This window comes from Pieris napi, chromosome Z, assembly GCF_905475465.1.
Source record: "Pieris napi chromosome Z, ilPieNapi1.2, whole genome shotgun sequence".
Taxonomy (NCBI): Eukaryota; Metazoa; Arthropoda; class Insecta; order Lepidoptera; family Pieridae; genus Pieris; species Pieris napi.
This window is the reverse complement of record NC_062259.1, coordinates 6,026,300-6,054,185: the sequence shown is the minus strand read 5'-3', so window position 1 is coordinate 6,054,185 and position 27,886 is coordinate 6,026,300. Positions and strand designations below refer to the sequence as shown.

The following is a 27,886-nucleotide window of genomic DNA, read 5'->3' as shown; positions in this document are numbered from 1 at the left end:
GATAGCAATAGATTATAGTATATACACAAATAAAATAATCATACATTTTTGGTGCTTTAGCTTTTAAAGAGCAGACAAACAACAACTATTGTATCGCGGCGACTTGACCCAGGTTCCAGATATACGCCATTTACATACTCAAAAATGCTTTTTTTATTTAATTATCTAGCATGAAACGCAAGATAAACAGAACATATTTAAAAAAAATAGATTTAGTAAAAAAAATTTAATAAGGAGCAATACAATTAGAAAAATCGTAATTATCCAAAATGAAATCCAGTTTCAAGTCAAATGATAGTTTTAATAAAAAAATATATTTTTCAGTTGGATGGTGCGCAAAAGGATATTGAAAAAGATGATGAACCAGATTTCTACGAGGAAGCTCCTCTACCATGATAAATTAGTAATAAATCGCCCACTTTCATGTTACAAATTAATTTTTTACTCTTCTTATAAGGCAATAGTCAACTGTTTTTAAGATCGCCATTGTAATCCTTCTGACAAGTTCTCTTTAAATTCAATTAGTATTATTTGATACAGGCTAAAATATATAGCATAGTTTTTTTGAAATATCGCATTCAAAGAACAATTATCGCTTAATACGTTTTTGTAATTTTGTTTAAACATTTGTAAAACGAATTTAGACGAGTGTTTTTGTCAATTTATTAAGACTATTAGAACAGTCTTTCAATCTGAGCTTTTAAAGCTTGTATACATAGAAATTGAAAACATGTTGGTGGGATGGTGTAATTGGATAGTTTTATGTAGCTATTAATAGCTCTCACAAAGAGCCAAAGTAGGTGCCAAAGATGCCATAACAAATATGGGTGTTTAGATATAAATTTTAACTAAAACAAAAATCAATAAAGCTTAAGTTGTTTTTTGGAGATTAAAATAAGGATAATGTAGCAGTATTAAGGTACCTAGTATTATTAGAAAATAGTGTCATTATGTGTATTTAATATAGAGTTTAGACTATGTATAATTCAGTATAGATCCCAGCACGTGAGTTGGCAAAGGTCACTGAACAAACTTCTCACCACACCATAATCTTGCCAAAACTCGCGCTGAGCCCTATTCTCTATCAATTTTTAGCAAAATAAGCACAATTTGTACAAGTCACGAGTGTGTAGAAACACATTGCGGTTAACTAAATATTACATACAAATTTCTCATATATCAATAATTTTGGCTAAAAAAATTTACTACACAATTGACTAATTTTTTCAATTTATAAAACCAATAAGTTTACAAATTGAACAAGGTCTTTAAATTGCGAGCAGTTCGTGAATGTGTAATAAGAAAGTGTAATCATCTATGAAATAAAACGTCCAGGAATTATTTATATTTGATTTCGATTCAAAACTAAACTATAGTAAAACTACAACAATTGCACCTGTTAATAATGAGCTATGTCATAAATAGTTTAAATTATAACGTTTCCTTGTCATGTAATTGTAATACTTCAATTTATTACTCGGCTTACACAGAATGGACCCCTTAATTACAAAAAGCTTTAAATTATTGACACCTATGATTAATGTCTACGAAAGGGCTTAGGGCTAACTAATAAGTTAATGTGTTAATACATAATCCCAACTATAGCTCAATTCAATGTTTTGTCTGTAACACTACTTAATCTTTGAAAGAAAATCATTACAAAACATTAGTGATATAATTAAGCCTAATAGTATCTATATTAATTAGACCGTAAGAACTTGACACACATTCCAATTATAAATTGTCTATGAGACGTTATCAAGTTGGTTGTAATATTATGTTTAGCTATAGTATATTTCATTAAAAGTGCGTAAAACTTGGTTGACAGTCGGAAGTTGCAAGGACGGTTCCGTACATGTACTGAACAACTATTTTTAATACAGTTGCGAAAAATTGAATCAAATCATTAAATCTGATATTGAAACAAAGCAGTAGCTTCTTTTTAGAAATATTTGCATGAATCATAAAAACATCTATGATTTTTTTTTAGTAAAAACTTCGTGGTTGGTTTTTCTTTTTAATAGACATTATTTAGACAGTTGGGAAAGAAAACGCACTAGTTCGGAAAAGGTAAAGAAAAAGCACAAGTGTGTAATAGCCACTTTTTGAGCAACTGTATTAAAACAGTACATTCTTAAATTCCCTAGAATTCATATAAATCAGCTAAATTGCCCTTTTTAACTGTATTACCCATTCATCTCTTTCTGTCAAATTGTGTTAAGGCTGTGATGAATAGAGAGATGAGTACTTTAGTTAAAACAGTGCAATTGGACTGCAATTTTTTCAAGTAATTAATGGTTAAATTTAGAAATAATCCTACTTATTATTCTACTTTTAGATTTTCGTTAACAAGTTTGTCGTTGATTCTAAGTGTCAACGTCACAACATATGATACCAATTTATAATAGATTAATTGTATTACATGAGAAGACTTGCTGTAAATCTTATTTTTTAAATCTTATACATTATAATGCGCCGAAATTTTCAAAGGAAAATTGAGACCAGGATTGGTTATCATTGGGGTAACATTGAGACTGTTTTGTACAATAATTTTGACTATTTCATCTCAATTTCAAATAATTTTAATTTTGAATTTTGAAATTTTGGTTTTTCGTTTTATTGAACGATGGCAAAACTTGACGAGAAATTACGGGAGCGGCTGAGAGCGATTAGTACATTATGCTCCGTAACTCCTCTTATTTCGCATTGCTAGCACTCGCCCCGTTTATCTCGCTTAAGCTGACTGCTAAACCTCCGATTCAGCTTCGAGACGTAGTGCTAAGTATGACAAAGACATTAGTTTTATCTTCACGCTAAGTTTCCACTCGGAATGTTGACTTAAGTGCAAGCAAGTCGCCGCTCGCGATAGGCTGTCGACGAGTAGGTATCGCGCAACAATAAAATTGAATAAATGTAAATATACTTTATGATAAATATGACATTTTTATGTAGTAATATAATGAAGCACTGTTATAAATTAGCTTCTGTTAAGTATATTATTAGCTTAATATGTATTCTTTCGAGTGAATACATAGTTCTTAATTAAACATAGATCCTATGCTTAATTTGCTGTAGAGCTACTGTATGAAAGAAATAATTGAATTTATATCAATTTGTGTTATTTCTGTATTTAAATATACATGTGTATGATTGTCGATTTAAGAAAAATAAAAATAAACATCAACTTGCTTTTTATTTCTAATCCAGTTTGTACCTTTTAATAATATACCTAAAGCTAAAAAAACTACTAAGCGCCTGACCACAATTACTACCTAACACTTAAGAGTAGTATAAACCAATCCTTAATTTAAATACTAGATCATTTATTTACTTTATTTAAAAAAAATTGTGACCCAATCATTACGTAATAGTGAGTGAGCAAGATATTAGTAACTAGCGGACCCAGCGAACTTCGTTCCGCTTAACATTCTAATAATATCGTTTAAACTTTAGTTAAACTTAATTTAGGATTTATTTGAGGTAATAACATTAATACAATTCCAATTCCAAATACAGAAATGTTTTATTGCATGCCATTGCGAAAAAAGAATGACGGTTTTACACATTAGGCCTCCCCTCTTTAGCGCTAATATTGCGAGACTGCATAGTGCATGTTAAAGTACTTTTTGATATACAACATTTTTTGTTTTGTTATCCGGCGCAAGAACAAAGTGATAGGTTTCTTTTATATGCGTAATTTTGTCAACAGATGGCACCACATGCAGTTTGCATTCGTAAAATTAATTATTATTTTTTATTTAATAACTTATCCGATATTTTATTACTTATTCTGCTATTCGGAGCGGAGAAGAATCCACTAAAAAAGAGATAACTAACATCGGTCCAGCCGTTCTCGAGTTATAAGTGTTGTAACAAACACGACTTTCTTTTATAATTTATATATATAGATATGTTCTTTAGTAAAGATTTTCATAAATATCTACGACTGTTTGAAATGACGGTTAGTGATTTCAATATAAGGTAAGTAATACAAATAAGGCCTACCTAATTTGAAACACTCATATCGCGATATATTATATGAAAAGGGCGAAAAATAAAAGCAAGAAATCATTCTTTGGTTTATATATTTTAAGTAATTGAGAAAACATATTGTAATATTTTATGAAAAATCACTCAAAGAACTAATTCTGGAACCTCAACTTTAGTCCTCCTTATCCCGATAGACAGTATATTAGGAAGAACTGACAAAGTGCAAAAAAAATTATTCTAATAACTTCGTCCTCCGCTACTCGTTTCAGTCGATTAAAGATATGCATAAGCTTTCTGATCCTAGAAGACTGTGTAATGTGTATCAATGTGCTTTTCCCAAGTGAGCTGTCGATCTATTATCACTCCTAGATATTTTGTACTTTCGGTGTATTTGAGAACAGGACACTGGCATGGATATTGGTTATGGCATGTGTGGAGTTTTATGACTGGTAGGGTCATTGTCAGAACGCTCCCGTTTCTGTTATGCTGAAACACATAAATTTGGTTTTGAAGCCAGTTAGGAAACGATATGGGTTGGGTTTTAAATGTTGTCGCACGAATTTGATGATACTGAATATGCAGGAGTCTCGGGGGACCTTCATTGGAACACCTCCAAGTGATTTTGCCGGCAACGCGTCTATTTTTAAAAAAATCTGTGTATCCTGCATAATCAGTATCATGAAATTCGTGTGACGAAATTCGAAACTGTTACCATAATAAAGATGTCAAAAGTTTCGGCTAAATCGGCATTTGGCGTTTTCAATAATAGTGAAATACATTATTCATGTATCAAAAAGAAAAACGTTTCTATACCTGTAACTAATGTACAACGTATTATTCCAGAATAAATAAAGCACTCGAAAAATAAATGATTTAATTTAAAATACCTATGAGAGTTGACACTTAGATTTCCCGCTCACTTCAGATGTCATTTCCAGTTCGAACCATAGATCTCAGTGCAAGTTTGTAAATGTCATGTCGTTCTCAAAGATTTCACAGATAAAATAAGTGTCTATTATGTATAGATCAAACGCTACAGAAAATCGAAAGATTTAGAGAATATTGCTTATTAATATAAATAAAGGTATTTTTGGCCAAACATTGTTGGACAAGAATATATCCCAATTGATATTATTATAATATTAACAATTTTCTTAACCTTCAAAGTAATAATAATAATATATATAATAATAAAAATAATTAAAATGAAAATCAAAACAAATTTTAAAAGTTTGGGCCCTGTGGCCGTGTACCTTTAACGTTTTTTTTACCTTTATTATAATTACATTATGAATAATAATAAATGTTTGTTAAAAGAATACAATATGTGCGTTTTCCAATTACAGAGCATAATGCGACTCAGTGCCGCACAATGCCGCATAATGCTGAAACTTAATTGGAACGTGAATTAGTTTACAAATGGATCAGCAGAGTGCGCTAAGTCAGTGTTGAAAAAAAAAATGTTCTGAATAGAGTTAGCAACCTCATTAATGTATTAATAATGTTGTTAACAATAATAATTGGTTGAAAACTTTTTACGCTTATTTTAATAATCAAATTATTTCATTAACATTTTTTTACTGAAATAAGAGAAAACCTTTAAAGAATATAAGGTTTTAACAAGCTAAATTTACAAAAGTATAATCCTGTAAATTAAATTTGCTTACAGATCCGAATTCTAAAATAAAATTGTATTCATATTTTAAATGTGGAATATAAAAAAAGTCACTATTTATACCTTCATCCATACTTACCTATATTTTTGAAGTTGTACTTCTTTAGGCGCGTTATGAAAAATTGATGAGAGTGAAATTTTACGATGCGCGCGCACCTGTGACACAAAATTGGGAGTGTGATATAGCGTGCGCGAGCGAGATGGGAATAAGACAATCTACAAGTAAAAAGAAATAGAATTTTGAATGACGATGACATCTGACAATGACATTTACCTTTTAAACAAATATAGGAGTTTTAATTATTGTTTAAAATTAAAAATTATATACCTAGTTATTTTCATTATACAAGCGCGAATTTTATATGTGTGTCTGAATTATAATCAGAAGTGATTTAAATTGAATATCTAAATCAATACTAATTAATATGATAAAATATTTGTGAAAAAACTGTGCCAATCTTCCTGAGTGCTTCAATACAATTGAGGTTAACTATCCGTATGTATTATCGAGTATTATTGTTGATTAAAACTGAAACATGAACCATTATTCATTGCTTTTGTTTATTGCGTTTGTTACAGCAACTTTTTAGAAATATTCTACGACAAAAAACATTTTAATAAGTACCTGCATCTCAAAAAAATGACCACATTATTTAATCTAAACATGTAATTTTTCAGATTTAATCTAGCAAATATAAGGACAAGAGACAAAAAACAATTGATGAATCAGTGGAAGTGCACTAAATTGAATACAAAAAAAGAGTTGTCATCTTATCGCGGTGAAACATCAAAAACTGGAGGTGAAACAAAGCCACCATCACCTTCTCCAGACACAATGGATATGCAGAGATGATACCGCAACGGTTTGAAGTAGATTTCAATGAATTTGATTGTGATGGTGTCGAGGTAGGAATGTTAATTATAAATATGATGTATGGTGATGTTCAAGGTTCAACCTTTCAAGCATAGGCATATGCTCACAATAGTACTTTATTCCCCTACAGGGGACTTATAATGGACAGTGGGTATAATAAACCTTAATACCTGAGTGCGAACTACTCACCATGATACTTAAATTAATAGATGTTATTTATATATTTCAGGATATTACAAATAAAATCATTTTGGAAACGATATCCCAAAAGCAAATAAAGCCAACAATGACAAGGTAATAAATCAGTTTTGACATAACTTGAATACTAAAAAAGCCAAACAAAGGTGTGCACAACAGTGACAACATAACTTAACAATTTCATTATTTTGTAGGATTAAAGAAAGGTTAAAGAAAATCATGTCGAACTGAACAACAAGAATCCCCAAACAACTCCAAAGAAACCTAAAAGGTAAAACCGGTATTATATTTAAATTATCTCTATCTCTAAATAGAATAAAATAAAGTGGCTATCCAGGTCTGTATGTAGCATGTGCTACAAATTATATTATTAACACATTTATATAATTATATTAATATAAATGTGTTAAAAATTTTATAATATGAATTATAAAAAATTTTAAGTTTTGCATGGACAGAGCTTAAATTAATATTCTCTTATTTGTTGCAGAAGCAAGTAGTAGTTTTAGTTTTGGAGAAGCCTCGTAGATGCACAACCAAGTAATGATTAATTTAAAATTACAAACCGAAATTCTGATGAAGACATTAAAAATAAATAGTATAATGAAAAAAAAATGTTTTAAAGATAAATAGTGTTTTATTTGTTTAATGTAAGAGAATAATAATAAATATTTATTTATTTAATTTTTCAAATGTACACTGAACTTTATTGAATTTAATATTCCTTTTCCAGTCTTTTATTATTTAATTGTAATTAATTATTTGCATGCAATCAAAAACTATTTTTAATAATGCCAAAGAAGTATAACTTCTTACGCGCGTACATAAGTACACGCACCCTTTTTTTTTTAGCAGTTTGAAATAACTTTAATTATTTTCAAAATCTACGACGAAACAAATTTTGCAACAATAAATAATTTGCGTTTTCCAATTACAGCACCAGAGCGCATTATGCGGCATACTGCTCAACGTTGAATGTTCCAACTACAGCAACGCTTCGCACAATTGAGCACTCTCAAAACTATTGCTCTCGCGTGCTTCTCGCAATAAATACCAACACAGTGACAGAAAATTTACCAGTGATTTTCTTTAAGTTGGCATTTATCGAAATTTTCGTTAGTAAATATTATTTATTGTTGAAAAATTTGTTTCGTCGTAGATTTTGAAAATAATTAAAGTTATTTCAAACTGCTAAAAAAATAATATAGGTAAGTATGGATGAAGGTAGGTATAAATAGTGACTTTTTTTATATTCCACATTTAAAATATGAATACAATTTTATTTTAGAATTCGGATCTGTAAACAAATTTATTTTACAGGATTATACTCTTGTAAACATTGCAATGGTTTTGAAAAAGTATACATTTTTTTTAGAAATCATTTTAAAAAAATTACTGAAAACGTAAATGATGTAAACTTCTTATATGAAACTATATATTTACTGTTAATTTAGCTTGTTAAAACCTTAGGTATATTCTGTAAAGGTTTTCTCTTATTTCAGTAAAAAAATGTTAATGAAATAATTTGATTATTAAAATAAGCGTAAAAAGTTTTCAACCAATTATTAATGTTAACCACATTATTTATACATTAATGAGGTTGCTAACTCTATTCAGAACATTTTTTTTTTCAACACTGACTTAGCGCACTCTGCTGATGCATTTGAAAACTAATTCACGTTCCAATTAAGCTTCAGCATTATGCGGCGTTGTGCGGCACTGAGTCGCATAATGCTCTGTAATTGGAAAACGCACAATATTTACTAACGAAAATTTCGATAAATGCCAACTTAAAGAAAAACACTGGTAAATTTTCTGTCACTGTGTTGGTATTGATTGCGAGAAGCACGCGAGAGCATAAGTTTTGAGAGTGCTCAATTGTGCGAAGCGTTGCTATAGTTGGAACATTCAACGTTGAGCATTATCCCGCATAATGCGGTCTAGTGCTGTAATTGGAAAGCGCACATATGTCAAACGTAACTGCTAACAAGACTGCATCTGTGATGATATATTAATATACTCTATGGTTACCGATATGGTGCTGCCTCTATTGGATTCTCTTAAAAACAATAATCGACGTCAAATTGATGTCAGTTACACATAATGGCGGTGGTAGTGTTATTTGTATCAGTGATTGTATCCGGTAATGTTTTTTAGAATATGTTTGAATTCGGACGTCTGATATTTGTGTGTTACCTATGAGACTGTAATTACCGCGACCATTTATAATATTTTAACTCAATATTCATAATGTGTTTTATATATAAGTTGCGCTATAATTGCCGTTAGTTATTGAATTAAAGTGTCTAGAGCGAGTGTTGCGAACGGGCTTCGGTGTGAGGGTCGTGGCTCCCAACAGCCACGATGGGGGCCCAGCAGGCAAAAGAACGCGGTTCTGCGAGCGGCGCCTCTATTCGATCAACACGGAATAAGCCCCGTGTGCCAAAGGATCCCCGTATACTTGGCTCAAATATATTCACTGAACATAGTGGTGAGTCATTATTAAAGATTTAATTTTGAACCGGTCTTTAAAAAAATTGAGTATTTAAGTGTTCTTATTGTATTACTATTCAAACTTTTACTGTACATAATGAGCAAGATATGAAAACGGCACTTAAAGACTATAATTTTTGTACTTGCTTGAATAACGTGTTCAAATAAACAATTAAGGTAACACAATCACTCAAATAGGGATGTTGAGGTTTTACCATTTCCTTAATTGACATGTATTTCATCACAAATGTCTTTGTTTAGAAATCAACCTATCTTTAAACTGGATTACTACTAACTATTATTACTTAATATACAACTATGATAAAATGAATTACAGTTTTACTAAATAAAAAAAGTTTTAAGAAAAAGTTTGCTGCTTGTTGTGCTGTCCTGTTACTTGCTTGTAAGTAATCACCAACTTGCACACCTAGGATTTTTTTGTACCTGATAGTTTCATTTGCCCAAAAACAAAGCTCTCAGCAACACTCTCTCACAGCTATGTTCATGCCTGCATTTGTTTAATTTATTGTAATAAAAAATTAATTCTCACCTTCTACTTGACTGAATATATATAATGCTGGCGCAAGCTTGACACATTTGCAAAGCGATTTTTATTTGTTACACATATATATAATATTTTAGAAGGCCTCTAACCTTCTAAGATTGCTTTGCGTATTTTCTTGTCTTCATAATTACAGCAACCAAACATGGAATTTCCATGTTTAACCTTTTAAATATTCACTTATCTTTTGATGTCAGGTTATTCCGTAGGTACTATGTTCCTGAGAAAACAATAAAGACGGCATAAAATCATGGTTCAGTTTAGTCATGGGAATGATCACCTCTTTTTCTGTCAACAGTGTCATGGCTGGACTAAACTACAGTCTGAAACCAATGCATGACTATTGCAAAATATAGAATGTGACTTGGTGTATGGGGATGGGCATTTAGTAGATAGTCTGCTGAAAACTTATTGTGATTCAACGAACCTAAATTGTCTAAGGGTGTAAGGGACCCATTTATTTTACCATTGCAGCATAAGACCTTTGGACTGAGATACCCTGAGGTTTCAGGCCAGTGAGGTTGCCATTCTCCGACACCTTGCCACAAGCTGCTTTGTGGCCTTGTAATTAATGTAATTGATAAAAATTTATTTCCATTTCATAGATTTTTTGTACAAACATATTTTGCGGTTCCATTCAGTAACTAATGCATATCAGTAGATATAACATACATTATCATGTGATAAGATTGTAGTAATAAGGTCACACTGAACTGTATACATTAAAAAGTATTAATTGGTTTTCCACAAATTACTTATTTCAAAGGCCAAATAACAGAACAAGGAAATTACTGAGCCACATGAAACCATGACCTTTCTTAGAAGTAAAATAAAATAAAATTAAGAACTACATATTTCTTCGATATAAAATCCATATTTAATCAGTTTTGTTGTCTAGAGATGTTAAACAGTTTCTTTTACTTCAGTTTGTGATCTGAGATACAAATTGGAATATCACAAACTTGTAAGTAACCAGCCCATTTGCATACAATTGCATTCTCACAATACAGTATGTTTCTATTAAACAGTATGCTAAGCAATAAAGACGTACATCACCTTAAGTCATGGTGACTAATAATGGTAAGGTCTAACATAAATATTATGATGATGGAACCACTCTTAATTTTTATCAGTACATATTAAGTATTGTTTTTCCTGGAATAAGATTCTTTTTGTTTTTGCCAAATAATAAGCCATTTTAATTTTTATTATGAATTAAGGTAAACGCTATATATAATAGCAAAATAGTTTGTCTAGTGTGAAATTTCTTCTGTGAGATTTTTATATCTATATAAAATATTAAGCTGTTCTACAGTCGGGTTACTTATGACATTTTTAAATTATAAACCAATAAACTATTTTAGTTTTTAAATTTATACATATCATGTTTTAAATTTGAAGAAGCTGAAGCTAAATATTTTGTCTAATTCTTAATCAATGCAAAAGAGTTCGTCTATCGAGTGTTAAATAAGATTATTCCTTCTTTGTACAATTATGCTGCATAATTAAAAATTTGTAAAAATAATTCTGTGTAGTAGCTTTTTTTTCATAAGTTTTCAAATAACAATGGGTCGTGGCAAACCCGTGTGTGAAGGGTTTCGAAAGCGAATAGTTTGTGTGATCGATGCTGGCAAATCAAGTTATCAATTATCTAAAGACTTGATACTTCCCAAATCCCATCTATTATATTTATATTCAGCACTATAAAAAGAATAGAACGACTTCTTGTTTGAAGAAAACTGGTCAACCACGCATCACAAGTGTAGTAGAAAACAGAATCCTGAAGAAAATTATCAAAAATAATCGTCGTGCTCGAGCTGGAGAACTTACGGTGCAATGGAAGGACATAATTCACAGAGACGTCTCAGTTGATACTTGCAAGAGTCCTAAAAAGAATGGGTTACAGATTGTACACCGCTAAGGAGAAACCACTGTTGATTGCTGTACAAAAGAAAATGGAGTTGAAGTTTGCTCGTGATCATTAATTAAATTGGACTTCCGATCAGTGGCGTAGAATCATTTGAAGTGGCGAGTCCAAATTTGAAGTGACAGTCGGCGATGAAAGGAAAAAAGTGATTCGGAACAAAAATGAGGCATTTCATACTGATTGTCTCAAACGCAAAGTGAAGTTTCCTGCGTCTCTTGTGATGGGGCTGCATGTCTGCACAAGGTGTTGGTGGTGTGCAGTTTTTACATGGTTCTATCAATGCTGCAAGGTAGCAAAACCTTTTGGAAGAGAATTTACTGCCCTCTATAGGTGGGCATCTATGGTGCTTCCTGCCATACTGCAACGACAACAAAGGCGTGGCTACTGGCGAAAAGCATCCCTACAATCGAATGGCCCGGACTTGTCACCGATCGAAACCCTATGGTGCAAAATGAAAAAGTTCTCCGTAAAAATCCATCAAGATCGAAGAGCGACTTAAAGGCTAAACTCTTGGCTGAAGTCTGGGAGTCAATTACGCCTGAGGAGTGTGCAGCGTTGGTTGCAACCATGCCTCTTCGCAGTAAAGCTGTAATTGAGAGCAAAGGCGACACAACTAATTGGTAGGCGAACTATTTTGCGTGAGTGACAAGGGTAGACGAATACTTTTGCGTTATGTTTTTCAGATCTTTTTTAATTTTTTTATGTTATGTAAAGTCTTGAAACAATTTCAGTTATGTTAAAATAAATTTGAAAATGTTCCTCAAATTGTGGTTTACTTTTTATTAAACGTTCTTAATTATTTTACCAATTCTTTCTATATTGTACGCTTTGCACTACGTACTTTCCATACTAGACGAACTATTTTGCAACGGGGCTCGTAAATTTATCTATACAATGTAACTTACCTGCTTCTAGGTAGCTAGTCATATTATATGTATTTATACTTAATCAAACCAATTAACCATAGATATTAGTAAATATAATAATTATAATACTTAGTAATTGTTTCGTGAAATGTGGGCGCATATTAACTTAAATATTTATTTCAATAGATAATTGAATCACAATACAATAGTTGTGATGTGTTATGCCTCCGGCGTTAATGCATATCAGTGCGAATTACGATTGAATAACAGCCTTGAACGCATATATGTCATACATCGCATCGTGCCTGATCATAAGTCATAACAATGGGTGGCTGGACAGCCTCAATGTAAGGGTATAGTTAAGGATCGTAATAAAAACAAATTGAATAAAGGGTTTTTAAAAATATGCTCTCTATATATATAGTACGGGTAATAAAAAAAAACGCCTGGGATTGAAATCAGCAATTCTTTCACAAGCAAATAGTTAAGGGTAATAACTTTTTTATTTTTATTGCTTCACTACTGCAATTTTATTTTTTGTTTTTAATTTTAGTTTTTCGACCGCCACACGCCAGTTAGAACAAAAAAGCTAGAACTAGCGAAGACTATATATAATATATATCTTCTTCTCAGTTTTCATTCGTAGCCTTCTTCGATAAACGGACTAAACACAGAAATAATTGTTCAATTCGAACTAGTAGTTACTGATGTACATGTGATCAACGTGTTGAATGATGATTGATTAACGTGTCCAATTCATCACAAAAATAAGTTTAGCGTTATGACATTTAACTTCTTTCTGAAATGAAGTATTAATTTTGGTAAAAATAGAATATTTATAGCATTACTATGTTTATATATAAGACCAAGGCTAGGACAGAACCTGTTCCCTGTTCCCACACGGATGTTACACCCACTTTCTTTCCTGCACACTACCGATTAACTTCTCATCATAACAGTCTTGAACAATGTCTTAACTGTATACCCATCTAAACCACAGACTCCTTAACTAGGCTATTATTTATATTTCCTCATATGTAATAACCGTGAAGTCAGTGAAGAGAAATTTATAAAAATAATTAAATAAAAAAGGTTTGGAAAAAAGTCTATAAAATTACACGAACAGTGACTCTAAAAAGACGACGCGATGTACTTAATGAAGTTATTACATAAGTAAACCAATTCAGCAGTATTTGCAGAGATCTGCATAGAATTATTTGTCCGTTGAATATTTAAGCAAAAGGACTTGTAATTACTTATACTGCCATATATTTTTTTTTAATTAGTATTAAGCTTCGTGATTATTGAATGCTTTTGTTAATATTACTTTAATATTCAATTTTCTTCCTTCATATTTAAATTCTACTAAATTATTCCATGGGAACATGTTTTAAATAAATGTATAAAAACTGTTTCGTTGCTCTCAGTTTCTCGATTTTAGCTTGCAAAAAATTGCAACCGGAAACTTTCACGAAAAACTATTTAGGACTAATTAAAGCACTATAAATTACACAGGTTTATCTCTATGAATGTGAATTCTATGTACATTTTATTTCTAATTAACGCTGCTTATTAGTCTCAGAAATTTAGTTTTTGGGAGTGAAGATAATTTAGTGATATATGTACATATATTTAATATGACATATTAAATATATATACACTAGCTGACCTGGCTAACTTTGTTCCGCCCTACAACCTTATAATATCGTTGTTACTTTAACTTATTTTAGGATTTCATTAATGTTGAGTATTACATTAATACAACTTTTTTGCTAATACAGAAATGTTTTATTGCTTGCTATTGCGAAAGAAGAATGGCAGTTTTACACATTAGGCATCTTCTCTCTAGCGTCAATATGGCGATACTGCATGTTAAGCACTTTCTGATATCCAACATCTATTGATCAGGATCAAAGCATGGTAATGCATCTCCTCATTTACCTCAAGATCGGAATTTCTTGAACTGACACGAATTCGACGTAAAATGATGCGTAGTTGTGTCAACAGATGGCACCATATGGTTTTTGCATTCGTAAAATTAATTAATTTATTTATTGTTATTCGATAACTTATCCGATATTTTATTGCTTATTCTGCTATTCGGGACGGAAACAAATCCAACAAATCAAAAACCATGGCAATCGGTCCGGCCGTTCTCGAGTTATAAGTGTTGTAACAAACACGACTTTCTTTTATATATATAGATATTTCATTTATCCCACATGTTTATGAAATATTTAACCAATATTAAAAAACAGGTTTAAAACAGTAGATGGTAGAGCAGCAAAAACAGTATGCAAGGACATTGTGTTATTCCATCGCAAATCAATTTGCTTAATATCAATTATCTCTCCCGGGATGTAGTTAAGCTATTAACGATTTATGAAGAACACACGTATCGTACATTTTTGATTTGACCTACATTGCTATACCGGTTCCTCTTCCCGGTGTCTTAGTAATTTTGTCATTCTTATTTATATTATGTTTTACTCAGTAGCGTTATTTATCGTAATATTGAATCTGAAACCAGGAATGTACGAGCATTGACAATTATTTACACTTCCTTTGCATATCGTTCGCTTGTGACATCTTCTTTTAGAAAATACAAATTTATGGCAGGAATTTATTATTTTAATTTTTGTGTAAAGTCCACCGAGTGAAATTTAATTCAAATAGAAATGGAATGTGAATGTATTATCATATCAAGATTACGTCGCGTACGCCAGCTGCATCTTGTCTCAAGGTCCGATATATTTGCGTTGTTTTAACGGGTAATAATTTTACAACATGGATATATTTTAATTATAAAAACATCGATCAGGTACAGACATAAGATGAATAGATACTTTCTCTTAAGAGCCCAATTTATAATTTTCTAGTATTTACCATATCAATATTCGTCTTTAAACCTTCAAGATTATTTGTATATATTTTCCGCTACTATAGATCTTTAAACCATTTATTTACTGCTGCCAAGTCGCAAATATGAAAATGAGATTCTTTACTCTAAATTAAAAGAGCTTAATCGATTGTATAGAAATATTCTTCTCTTATTTCTTCATCTGAAAGTAGGCCACTTTCTGTTCTTATTAATAATTTTAGTTTTATGTACTGTGTATACCTAGAAATTGATGATAGTTTGATGTGAAATTCTGATATATTTGTAATGTTTTTTTGATGAAGTCAAACACGTGCATGCCTGCTTTATATTTAGTGATTGTCAGTACATTTTGAAGTAGCGTCGTCACGTGACGGAGTTCGGTCGACAAGGCATCGCGGTGGCCATATGTGGCGACTGGCGAGGGCGAACTGGCAACGTGTGTGACTTGATTTTAATTAAACTCTTACATTTCGTGTAGGTATTAAATATGAGCAATATTCTTTATGGCTTGAGTCGTGACAGATGCGGTTCATAGGCCGTTAAATGTCGATATTAAAACTTAATGAAGGATGTAGGAGGTATTTAAAAATAAATAGCCATTATTCGCCATTATATTAATAGTATATATATAGTACATATTATAAATTTATTAAGTTATTAAGCTTAGGACATCACACAGTACTAAATCTACTAATTATTTTACATCTTAAATGTGTGACAATTCAAGTAAACATAAGTTTCATAAAAAGAAAAAAATATATATTAATTGATATTTAAAAATAATGAAGGCATATCCTTCGGCATTGGTTGTATTAAAAATCCATTATTTTCCAACGAAATGATATTTTAAATAAGTTAATATAAGTGAGGCCAATTCAAGTGAACACAGTAGAACTTTCAGTTCTGAATATGTTGTGATGTAACGATATTTTTATAACCGTATTGATCCCCGTTGTGGCTTAGTTTGGACGTCATTAAACCGCTTATTCAAATAATTATAGTAAAACACTAAAGTTATAAGTTAAATCTCTAGTGCTATTTGGTTTATATAGTATATATATATGTAATTATACATATATACAGAAATAAAATCACCAGTCGTTAACAAAAGTAATTAGTGAAACATATATTTGTATGTGTATACTTGTGAGTCATACGGCTCGATGCATTATCGATTTCAAGTTTTCTTCCATGGTCGTCTTGTGCACGGGTTTTTTGTTTTTCGAATTTCTTGTTTCTAGAAATACATTGTGTCCTTGTGTTACACCGTCTACGGTCTAGATCTCCAAACTGGTCATATACATTACAAGCAATGCCGTTTGGTTATTATAGTAGCAACCGGGCTGTTGTTATAGCTGTACTTTGAATGCCATATTATGTTGTAGGAACGGTATTCTTCATTTTCCCTACTTTGTAAATAATTGTAATATTATATTTATAAGTAGAAGCACTTACGACTCTCTCACTTACTTACGCCATCACTTAGTAAATTTTATCTACAAAACTTTTATTCCCCATTAGTTAATAACTTATTTAAGGATTAAGACCGCCGAAACTCATTTTTGCTTTACGATTACCAAATGTCTGGTGTGCTATTTCGAACTCAACTCAACTAAATGAATTACTGACTTTGAGTGAACTAATAGAGAAAGTTCTTTATCTTAATATATATATAAATTACGTGTCACGTTGTTTGTCCGCTATGGACTCCTAAACTACCGAACCGATATCAATCAAATTTGCACACCGTGTGAAGTTTGATCCAACTTAAGAGATAAGATAGCTTACATCTTAATTTATACCCGCAATATTATTTTATTGCAAAATATTTGTTTATTATTTGATAGTCACAATTCTAACAGATGGAGCTGTGTTGAAAGTACCAACGTTTCACATAAGCTACAACTTAATGGCATAAACACCAAAACAGCATGGTGGACTGGTGTTCTCCTGCCGTTTCCCATGAATAGTTTACTACTATGTAATATATTATCATAGATCTTAGCCACAGCAACGCTTGGACGTGTCTGCTAGTATTATATAAAAGTTATGTGAATGTTATATGTATTCTTAAATATCGGATTATTCTATTCCTTGCCTAAGTAGATTATTAAATGAAAAACTAATGCATTATAAAATTTTACTGACTAATTGCTTGTGGGTAATAAGTTGATTGGTACGATACAAAAAAATACCCGCAAACAGTAAAAGTTTCATAATAATCTAATTAAACTTTTGAAAGGGTTCTGTTCACAGTACATATAACAATATCCTGATTTTTATTATATAAAAATGGCTACGTAAAGAGCCTTCGTGTCCACTGCTCCGCGCTCCGAGCTCCATATCTGTGAAGGTACCTTCAAGACGATGATTGCATATTAAAAACAATTGGACAGACCCCTTGTTCCATTTAAGATTACAAAAGAACATTATTTCAATACAGCAGTTTAAATTTGTTGAATTTACTCGCATCGACTTATTGTTATGTTATTTTGTATCAATGTTTGGTTACTTCGTAGTAAGCATAAACAACATTTAACTATTGGTAAAAAAGCTGTATATTTATTCGTTGTTTTTGATTACACTACTCTACTATAAACTCCTTTTTTTACAAATAATGTATGAATAGTAAATAATTAAATATTACATTTAACACAGAGAAAAGAAATGTTGACATTTTCGTAAACACGTTATGTATTTATTTTTTTCCAAACATTTCGCATCATCGATGAAAAATCACCATATAACCGAAACTTGTGAAGTCACTGTTTTGCTGCTTAACTGCTTAATATTTAGAATCCAGACTGAACAAGTAAAGTACAATTTTGTGTTTTTGACATACAGCAGTCAATCGGGACTAAGATTTTGATTACACATAGTATTGGTGTTCGTACTAACTACACAAATTAGACTTAAATTATTCAAGACTCGTAAATATAATCTTTCTCCTGTAAAATTAGTTATTATTCAGTTTATGAGAATATTGAATCGCCGACTTAAAAAGCTAATCTACTAGGCGTTAACACTATTCGATTACAGTGTTATCCAACTTTATCCTATAAACTAGTCTGGAGTCTTATTTCAAGATTAATCGCTCTCTTTTCAATTTAAGTCACTAAACTTTTAATATGAAGCAATTCTATTTAAAAGCAAGTAAAGGATTTATGTTTGTTCTATTCATGGAAATAAAATAGAAAAGCTCCTATCTTGGTTTATTGAGTATAACTTAACTATTTAGACAATTATACGTATGTTACATAATAAATAAGTAGGAGAACCGCGGATACAAACTTCGTTGCTCCTTAATGTGACTTACTTAGCGTACCTTTTTAGTACATACTAACGTGAAACATTTTCCTAAGCTATCCCAGAGACTGTTCGGTTTTCTGGAATGAAAACTTTTTAGATTATTTTGTGAATTTTTCTCTATATAAACCTCAGAGTTTAAGTCATAAGATTTTAATTAACAAATAAAAATAAAAAATTAGGTGTGGACGGACCAACCGTAACATTTATAGGTTTGAAAGATACGATAGTAGACGATTCTCAGACTTACTGAATATGCATAAAAAGAATCGGTCGAGCCGTTTCGGAGGAGTATGGGAACGAACATTGTGACACGAGAATTTTATATAATAGAAATATGAAAACTAACACAAGTGCCAACCTATACGAAATGCTGGCATTCACTCATGGTCAAGCTTGTTTGTACATATTTGTGGCAAAAGGGGACGGTGTGTTACCATGAGACTTTAAGAAATGGAAAAAAGAGATTTAATTAATCTTAGTTCAAAAAGAAAAAAATTGTACAGATACGCTTGAATGGTTATACAAACTTACTGCACACAATGGTAATAAAATAAACAACATACGAGTATCGCTCTTGTGTTTAATTGTATAAGATTGATGATGCATAGAATTATCAATGAGTTTTATTATCTCTTGGTAACCTAATATTACTTCTACATTGTTCTACGAAATGGCCATCAAGTACGACGAACAAATTGTTTACAGTGATAAGAATACTAGCGCGTGCCCCCGTGGGAAATGCTTATGCAAAAGGAGTCCGCTTATCGCTCGTATTACAAACATAGTTATGTTGAATTGTTTTGTTTTGTCGAATAGGTCATCTTAATAATATAGATGATTTAACTATTTATGGCTTTTAAGATACAACTTTCATGTATCGGTCCTATCCAGCAGGTTTACGATTCTTCCTAAGGGATTTTTTCCAGGAGGTAAACTTACTAAATATTCTTGCTATCTCATCCAGATATCCTGGTATATTCTTTGTGTAAGTTGCAATCTGGTATGCAAGTTTTCAACGCCTGACCACCTAATAGAATCTTTGGAATCTGCACTTAGTGAACAAAATAATTATTCAAAAAGCCAATTATTTCTTGTCCAAAAATTCACTCATATTTGTATACACTGATCATACAGAATCCATATCAAAATAGCAATAACAGATGCTAATAAAAACTTGTTTACTTAAATGCGCTGATATTGCTTACGAATCTTATGAAAGTTCCAAGAATATATGAACTATTTTTACAGGAATTTGGCAAAACAATGTCAATTGTACATAAATTCGTTTAAAAAAACATATTGAAAAGTCAATATAACACTATTTCTTATTTGTATTGGCTTGTTTTAGTTAGAGAATAAAATGCATATAAGGCAAAAAAATGCCTTATCACAAAATTCCTTTCATACCATGATGTAATACATTTGTCATGGTTGGATGAACTACGTTTTAACATACACAAAAATACATGTCGATTTGTCATTGTATTTTTGGGTTAAACGGTTTGCGACTGCCTTTTGCGTCTTCATATTAGTTGTTTTATTATTAATATTTAAGCTATTACACTATTTTACTTTAATATTATAGACTCCTGAAATAGTTTTTACGACATTGGGGATCAATTTGCTTATTTTTATGGCAATTATAAATATTATTTTTATTAATTAAAGTAAATTCTCGTTTCCGAGGCCAAGACACGTTCTGGGTCGCAAAGCTAAAGCTATTAAAATGGTTTATATGTATTTTTTTTAATTAATTTAATCTGTATCTTAATGTCATGCTGCTGCGTCACTCAATATACTATGTTTTTAATACTGTTTAATGCGGGGCTTTTTATTTGTTTCAGAAGCGTTGCTGCAAAGTCGTCCGCTTCCCCATATACCAGATTTACCAGATGGGGAGGCAGCTGCACCACCATTGCCACAACCATTGGACTCGGCGAACAGGTAAGTAAAATTATTTAAAAGTGAACTTGGTAACTTGATAGCAATAATGAAATTAGCGAGCCGAACTTGTGTTTAACGTAGGAATCTAGCGAATAATCTTCCTGTAGGATAGATATATCAGATAGGACGTAATCGGAAGACGCATTGTCTTTAATCACCGAATGGCTAAGTAATACCACGTAATACTACGAAATATATATAGTTTATCTATAAATAAATAACAATTGACACCGTAGTGATGAGATATAACTACATTTCGTAGTTATTTACATATTATTATATTAACTGGTGCAGTAACTGACCTTGGTTACGCTCGCCTTCGTATGAGTATATATATATAGATTAACACTGATTCGCTATATTGTTATCTTATAAGAACTGATAATATAATATGCGATTTTATAAAAAGTTAGTTTAGGGTTTTAATACGACACTACATATTATAATATAGCATCGCTATAATAGCCAATAATCTTGCTCGTAATATATGTAATTGAGTGGAACGCTTAAGGTTTGGAATGATTTTTTATGTGTAGCTAAGCTAAAGCTAAGCATGTGGTTCTTAACCCTGGAATAAGACTTTTGAATCGCGGCCATGCACTTATTTATTTTCATTTAAGATTAGATTAGAATATAAAAATAATTCTAATAAAACCTATTCATTTGTTGATCGCGTTTAACATGACATTTATATATTATTAGAAGGCTTGAAATTTTATTATATGTGTGTTAAAAAAAGTTTTCGTTTAATATACGTGATTCAGCAAAACTTGTTCAAATGAACTCAAAGGCAAGATGTAGGTTCATTTCGATCAGAATAAAACTAAGCAAATTCATAAATTGCGTAATATGATGTTAATTAGTAAATATAGATTTCAAACAACTTTCTATGTGACCGGATATAGTGTATGATAAATGTGCTGTATCATTAATGACCTTATGTTGCCACAAAATGCAAAAGTCTCTAAGTAGAATCCACATACGAAAAATAGGGTAAATTGTAACAATGTCCCAATTATTCTTATATTTATTCTATTAAGTCAGCGTATTTGACAGTATCTATTATAAATGCTAAAAATATCATGAAATTTTATTAGATTACTATACTATACTCTATTGTTTAATAAGTTCCTTTAAGTAGCTTAATTGTATTTTAGATGGACTTCCAAAGAAAATCTATTGGCGCATCACGAAGAAGACGATCCTCAGCTCTTCGTTGCGCTTTACGACTTCCAGGCTGGTGGAGAAAATCAGCTGAGCCTGAAGAAAGGTAGGTTATGTAAGTTACTTTTATGGGGTGAATATATTTTACTTTTTCGAGTACTAGAGGCACGAAAACGTCTTACCAGGCTCGTAGCAGCTTGTGTGAAGGTTCATAGACCTTTAATAGATATTTGATTTATAGAACGCGTTCTACACATAAACATTTATGTTATATCGGTAATCAAAACAATGTATTAGTTAAGTTTAATGCGCGACGAAAAGACACACTGCGGCAACTGTTACTACAGATATACTCGTAGTAGATATTTTGGCCAATATGTTTGTAGGTTATCAGCCCTCTGTGTAATTCATGCCTAGGAGCTAAAAGCTCTAAAAGAGGTCCTATGAGTAAGTGCTTTTAACTAAAGTACGTGACTTTACGGAAGTTAGAGTTCTCTTACGTTTCTCTATGTCTGAAAAAAGAAATGCCTATTATTGTACCTATTTAATATCTATTAGCTTAAGATACCATATCTTGGTTCTCACTCGTCATTAAAGCCTATTGCCTATTTCCTATTGATAAATAAATAATTGAATTGGCTTACTTTGCACTAGAAATAAAATAAGAATATTGTTTAGCTGATTTTACATTTCATGTATGATTTATATATACAAAGCATATTTTCTCGTGACAGAGAAATTTAAATTCCCAATAGAATATTTCCGTAAGATACACAACAATTCTTAAACAATCAGAGTAATCGTACCTAGTTTAAGAATAATAATGCTTGATGTCGAATTTTTGAATTTTATTATTTCTGTAGAATGCTTACTAACCTTAATTTAGTGATTCTTCGCAGAAAAACTATTATCCAACTGAATTTAGGTCATTGTTTGTCATTGTACTGCATTTTGTATGGATAGTATTGAGTACAATGTCGTACTAATCCTATTAAACTTCTGTCAAAGAACTTGCAGTGCAGGCTCCCAATAATAATAGTCGTATGGCCTTCTAACTCAAGAAACAATATCGTGTACCAGCATCGAATAAAAGTTCCTTAAAAGTTGTTATACATGGTTTCAGTTCGGTATGGCAACATTTGGGCATATTATTAAATGTACAAATGTATTACAATTTAAAATACGAAATTATTTTGTATATCCGAGCCGGTACATGGTTACAATGCTTTACGGTATTATCGAAGCCTTATGGCCGTCAAAAGTAGGTATCTTTTGTCCAATCACAGACGCGTGACACGATCCGAATATGTCGGTATGTTGACGTGTCATACTAATTTGCCATTCATTCATTAATAGGTGAACAAGTGCGTATAATGAGCTACAACAAAAGCGGCGAGTGGTGTGAAGCGCACACGTTGGGCGGCGGTGTGGGATGGGTGCCTAGTAACTACGTCACACCTGTCAACTCATTGGAGAAGCACTCATGGTACCACGGTCCTATTGCTCGTAATGCGGCTGAATATCTTCTATCATCGGGGATCAACGGAAGCTTCCTTGTATGTATATCTTGTAACTATTGAATCATGTCTGCGTAGCTTATTTACACATGCACAGTGCACATATAACCCGGTCTTTGTTTAGTTTCCTGTGAAGACTACAAACAATTTTACGAATAAGTTTAATACATTTTGTATTATACGAAACAATTTTACGAATACGCTTCTCCTTATTTCGTTTTAACTTATAAAATAGGTTTAGTTACAATATGTAAAACTTAAATTCAAAAAAAACATTTTACAGCGGATGAAAATATTCAATTTATTTGATACCTTAATTTAAACACGAATTGCACTCTAGTGCATACAGATTTACGTTAATAGGATAACGTTAAATAGCAAGAAATCGCTAAAAAGGAACTATACATTTACATAGAGCGTAGCTTGTTAAGAGAATTGCATGAATTCGCAATTCAGGAGAGGATCTCGTTTTGCATCTAGAAGATTTCCTAGAGCGTATTATTCGACGCATCCCCTGTAAGTAATAAGTTTCAACATGGTTGAGTTGATTCCCCGGGGTATTAATGCTTTATTGGTTCACTGGGTATCGGAAATGTTGCGTTCACGTTCGTTTCGTATAATGATGAGCGGCTTTTACTTATAAAAAAAGGTCTTCCATCTCTTAAGTAAATTAATACATTAATAGAATTTATTAATTACTACCATGTAACTAAAAATCCTTCGGTACTATATAAAGCGTGGAATAGTATGGTTTAACCAATGGAAAAAAAGTTTTCGGGATTAGTTTACGTTCCGATTTGTATGAATACAATTGCATAGCCGAATAGAACAATTTTGTACGTATAATAGTAGGTATATGTAGTAAAATTATTTTCACGTGAGTGTACATGACACCCGGGAACTGGTTAGAGGACACTTGAAGCGTGGATCGATCTCGAGTACTTACTCCCGACGCATTGATGCCAACGTGCCTTGCAAACACTGAGCGGATGCGAATTATCCGTTATACTGCTGTTAATACGTAAGTCGTACGTGTGATTGTGTTGAAGGTCTAAATGAATGTTATGAGTCTTTAGTTTGGGCCCTTTGTGAAATATTCAATACCTTTAATAGTGCGTCTATACAGGAACAAAACTTTTGAAAGGAATTAGAAAAATCGAAACTATATTTAAAAAATAGATATACGTCGTTTTTTCATAACTAACGTAAAATTAGGTTCTCGGAATCGAACCGCAAAATATGTATCGGCATCAATCATGAGGACCAAATATTATAACATAATAAATAGTAGTGTTCAAAATATCTATGTGTTATAAGGAATATCCGAAAAAAAATTGTTTCTGGATATCTCTATTCTAACTCTGAATGTGCTAAGTGTGTGGCTATATTCAAAAACGCTTGCATTTTGTGTTTTTAAATACACAAGTAGAGTACTAACAAGCCAGTACGGTGAAACTAGGTCTCGGCGAAACAATACCGTCGACTTGAATGCCTGTGTCCAACGGGGACGTAGGGAAGTTGTCGATGAAAAACTATGACGTTATTTTATATAGGTGTACATTTTACTGTTTGCGGTTGAGTGGCGTTCTATAAACACTACTTGTATATACTTAGTCTGGCCATAAATACTGTTACAATTAAAAATAAACAATATATAACATTTGAATTTGGAATCTGTCATTTTCATATGATTGTTCAGTGTGTTTTCTCATTTTGGCGCCAATACATTGTACAATATTTTGCGATAATAAAATGGAGTGATAAAGTGAACCGAATCGCTGTGATTGCATTACACAAAGGAGGTATGGAGTCAAATGCAATTTTTAACACACTCCATACGCTTGGTATTATTAGTCAAATATTTGTGTACCGGGCTTTTAATAGGTACAATGAGAACTGCTCTGTTTGTGACAGAAAATAATCTGGACGTCCACGTAGTGTTCGTAAGAAAAAGGTGGTCAAAGCAGTAAGGAAATCGAAGAAATCCTGTCCGAAAGCAAAAGATTTTATCTCGGGAGAAGAAGATAGCACCTAAAACCATGGTGCGTATTTTAAAAGATGACTTAGGACTTGTAGCGCATAAGAGACGTACTGGTCATTGCCTAACTGATAATTTAAAAAAGAATAGGGTGGTAAAATCGAAACAACTACTGAAGCGGTACGCCAAGGGAGGTCACAGAAAAATTTTGTTTACGAATGAGATTTTTTTTACAATTGAGCAACATTATAACAATTAAAATTACCGTACGTATGCTCAAAGCTCTAACGAAGATTCCCAATTAGTCGACAGAGTGCAATTGTGGGTATTATCCGACTTCAGTGATTATTTTTCCGACCCAAATATCGGCCAATAGAATTGCACCATTCGACGTCACGTGGTACAACCTACATGGTATTATACTGATAATTTTTTGTGAAAATTTTCTCTGGTCGTTGCTTCAAGAAAAGTATTAAGTAGTTGTTTTATTCATTATGAAATTCTTATTTGTTAACTGTACATTTCGTCTCATGGTGCAATTCTATTGGCCGACATTTGGGTCGGAAAAATAATCCCCCGAATACCACACGAGCTTCAAAATTATCGGGCATTTCCCTCAAGGTTCCCTGCAAACAAATATAGTCTATTAATTGTATTATATTAGTATATTAATTGTTCGCAACGAACCTATCGGGAAATACCCGATAATTTTGAAGCTCTTGTGGTATTATAAGTGATAGTTTGGTGGGTATTAGCTATGAAGGAGTGACTGAGCCATACTCTTGTGAAAAAGGTATCAAAACATCGGCACAAGTGTATCAAGATACCATTCTTTAGAAGGTAGTGCCCCTTAATAACACCATGTTCAACAACCAAGAATGGTCCTTCAAGCAAGACTCGGCGCCGGGTCATAAAGCTTGGTTGGAAACGAACGTTTCAGACTTGGTCAGAGCTGAAGACTGGCCGTCGTCTAGTCCCGATCGGCGGATAGCGAATTAACCGCTGGAGTATGATTTATGGACACTTTTAGAGAGGCTTTTTTAACTTTGGCTTGCTCTAAACGCCATAATAATTTGGAGTCCCTAAAATAATCCGGAAGTAAAGAATATTTCCATGGAAAGCGTGCGTGCTTCTATTGATAACTTGCCTCAACGTTTAAAGAGCTGTATTGCAGCCAATGGAGACGAATAAGCTTTTTATATTTTAAATTGTTTAATATTTATGTATTAAACTTACGCACTGTAAAAGTAATAAATGTTATTTGCAATTAAATAGTTTTTATATAGACTACGGACGAATGATCATGTTGTTTACCTTAAGTAATAATGATGCTTGTATCTACCACGTCGTGTGTCAAAGTTTGTCTAAGTGCAAAGTAATAAGCGCAGTACTAAGTAATAAGTATATTAAATCATACTCAAGTAACATCTTATAGATTTTAGAAGTAACTTTGTAAGTAATGAGTTCTTGGTATAAAGCTTGCAACTAGACGGCGAAAGTTGAAACTTATATTCATATTCATTCTCCTATTGCTACTACATTCTAAATTCAAAACTAAATTTGTTCGTATTTATAAGTTCATGTCCAACTAATTTAAGAAACGTTTCGTAACTCTTGAGGTTATATACTTCCTAGGACAAAGGAAAGCATTGCGAGTTGATACAATGGTAAATTTAAATCCTAATTTAATGAACAATTCAGAATCCATAGCCATGGATGATATTTGGACTGAAGATTTTAGGATTTTATTTTAAATAATTGGCTTGTGTAATTTAAAACGTTTACCTTTATTTGATAAAATAGCGATGCAAAGAGATATCGACTCCCTCATTACTTTTAACATAATATATCACGGTAGAGTTGTTCGTATTAATAATTCGGATCGACTTTCAAAGTCGGCTGTCGACCCGTATCACCTCGACGTCCCATTTCACAATCGAATGTGTTAGAAGGAAATTTTCGTCATGTAAATATCTACCATGCTGTGGTAGATATTTTCGAATTAATAGAAATCTCAACAATCATTGGTTATAAAAAGGCTTCGCACTCGCTGTTGTCATTATTGTCCATGTTCGGCGATTTTCACTCATTATCAGTTGAACTTTCTTAAAAATGTTCGGTACACTCATTATCTGAACGTGATAAGCTCAAATTACTCCAAGAAAGAGTGACTCAAACGAGGAAGTTTAAGTTTCATTGTGAATTATATAACAATAATAAATATTTAATTAAATCAATCCTAATGGCCTTATTGAAGTAGGACGTATAATTAGTAAGGTTTAATTTCAAATTATTTAATTGTAAACCTACATATTCCCGCTTATTACACTTGTAAATATAAAAGAAAGAAACTTGTTAAATTAAATTTAAAATGACTAGAAAATTTAGAGTAAAGTACGTCTTCATACTAACGACGCCATCGTGTAGAGTCATGCAAAGTTCAAGTGGGCGAATCCAGGATCATCCTGTTTTAATTACTTGCGTGAACTCTACTGAAATATTTTCGAC

At 31.9% G+C, this 27,886-nt stretch overlaps 2 protein-coding genes and 1 long non-coding RNA gene across 11 annotated transcripts in view; 2 read left to right on the top strand and 1 right to left on the bottom strand.

Annotated features, from left to right (window-relative positions):
• The window catches only part of LOC125062602 (anion exchange protein 2), a 40,791-nt gene extending 37,607 nt beyond the window's left edge, over nt 1–3,184 (top strand). For all 6 annotated transcript variants that reach the window (XM_047668631.1, XM_047668635.1, XM_047668633.1 and 3 more), the window contains one exon: nt 325–3,184. In XM_047668631.1, coding sequence (XP_047524587.1) covers nt 325–396 — 72 coding nt within the window. In that variant the 3' untranslated portion in view covers nt 397–3,184. The remainder of the gene's footprint in view (nt 1–324) is intronic.
• An 884-nt stretch (nt 3,185–4,068) lies between these two features.
• LOC125062802 lies at nt 4,069–4,897 on the bottom strand. Its single transcript, XR_007119332.1, has 2 exons — nt 4,804–4,897; nt 4,069–4,476 (listed from the first exon to the last, which is right to left on the bottom strand). It is a non-coding gene; the product is annotated as an uncharacterized LOC125062802 (long non-coding RNA).
• Nucleotides 4,898–8,810: 3,913 nt separating this feature from the next.
• The window catches only part of LOC125062292 (tyrosine-protein kinase Abl), a 39,354-nt gene continuing 20,278 nt past the window's right edge, over nt 8,811–27,886 (top strand). For 2 of the 4 annotated variants that reach the window (XM_047668098.1, XM_047668097.1), the window contains exons 1-4: nt 8,811–9,228; nt 20,620–20,719; nt 21,877–21,998; nt 23,240–23,439. In XM_047668098.1, coding sequence (XP_047524054.1) covers nt 9,102–9,228; nt 20,620–20,719; nt 21,877–21,998; nt 23,240–23,439 — 549 coding nt within the window. In that variant the 5' untranslated portion in view covers nt 8,811–9,101. The remainder of the gene's footprint in view (nt 9,229–20,619; nt 20,720–21,876; nt 21,999–23,239; nt 23,440–27,886) is intronic. The other 2 variants (XM_047668099.1, XM_047668100.1) reach the window with 2 other exon arrangements.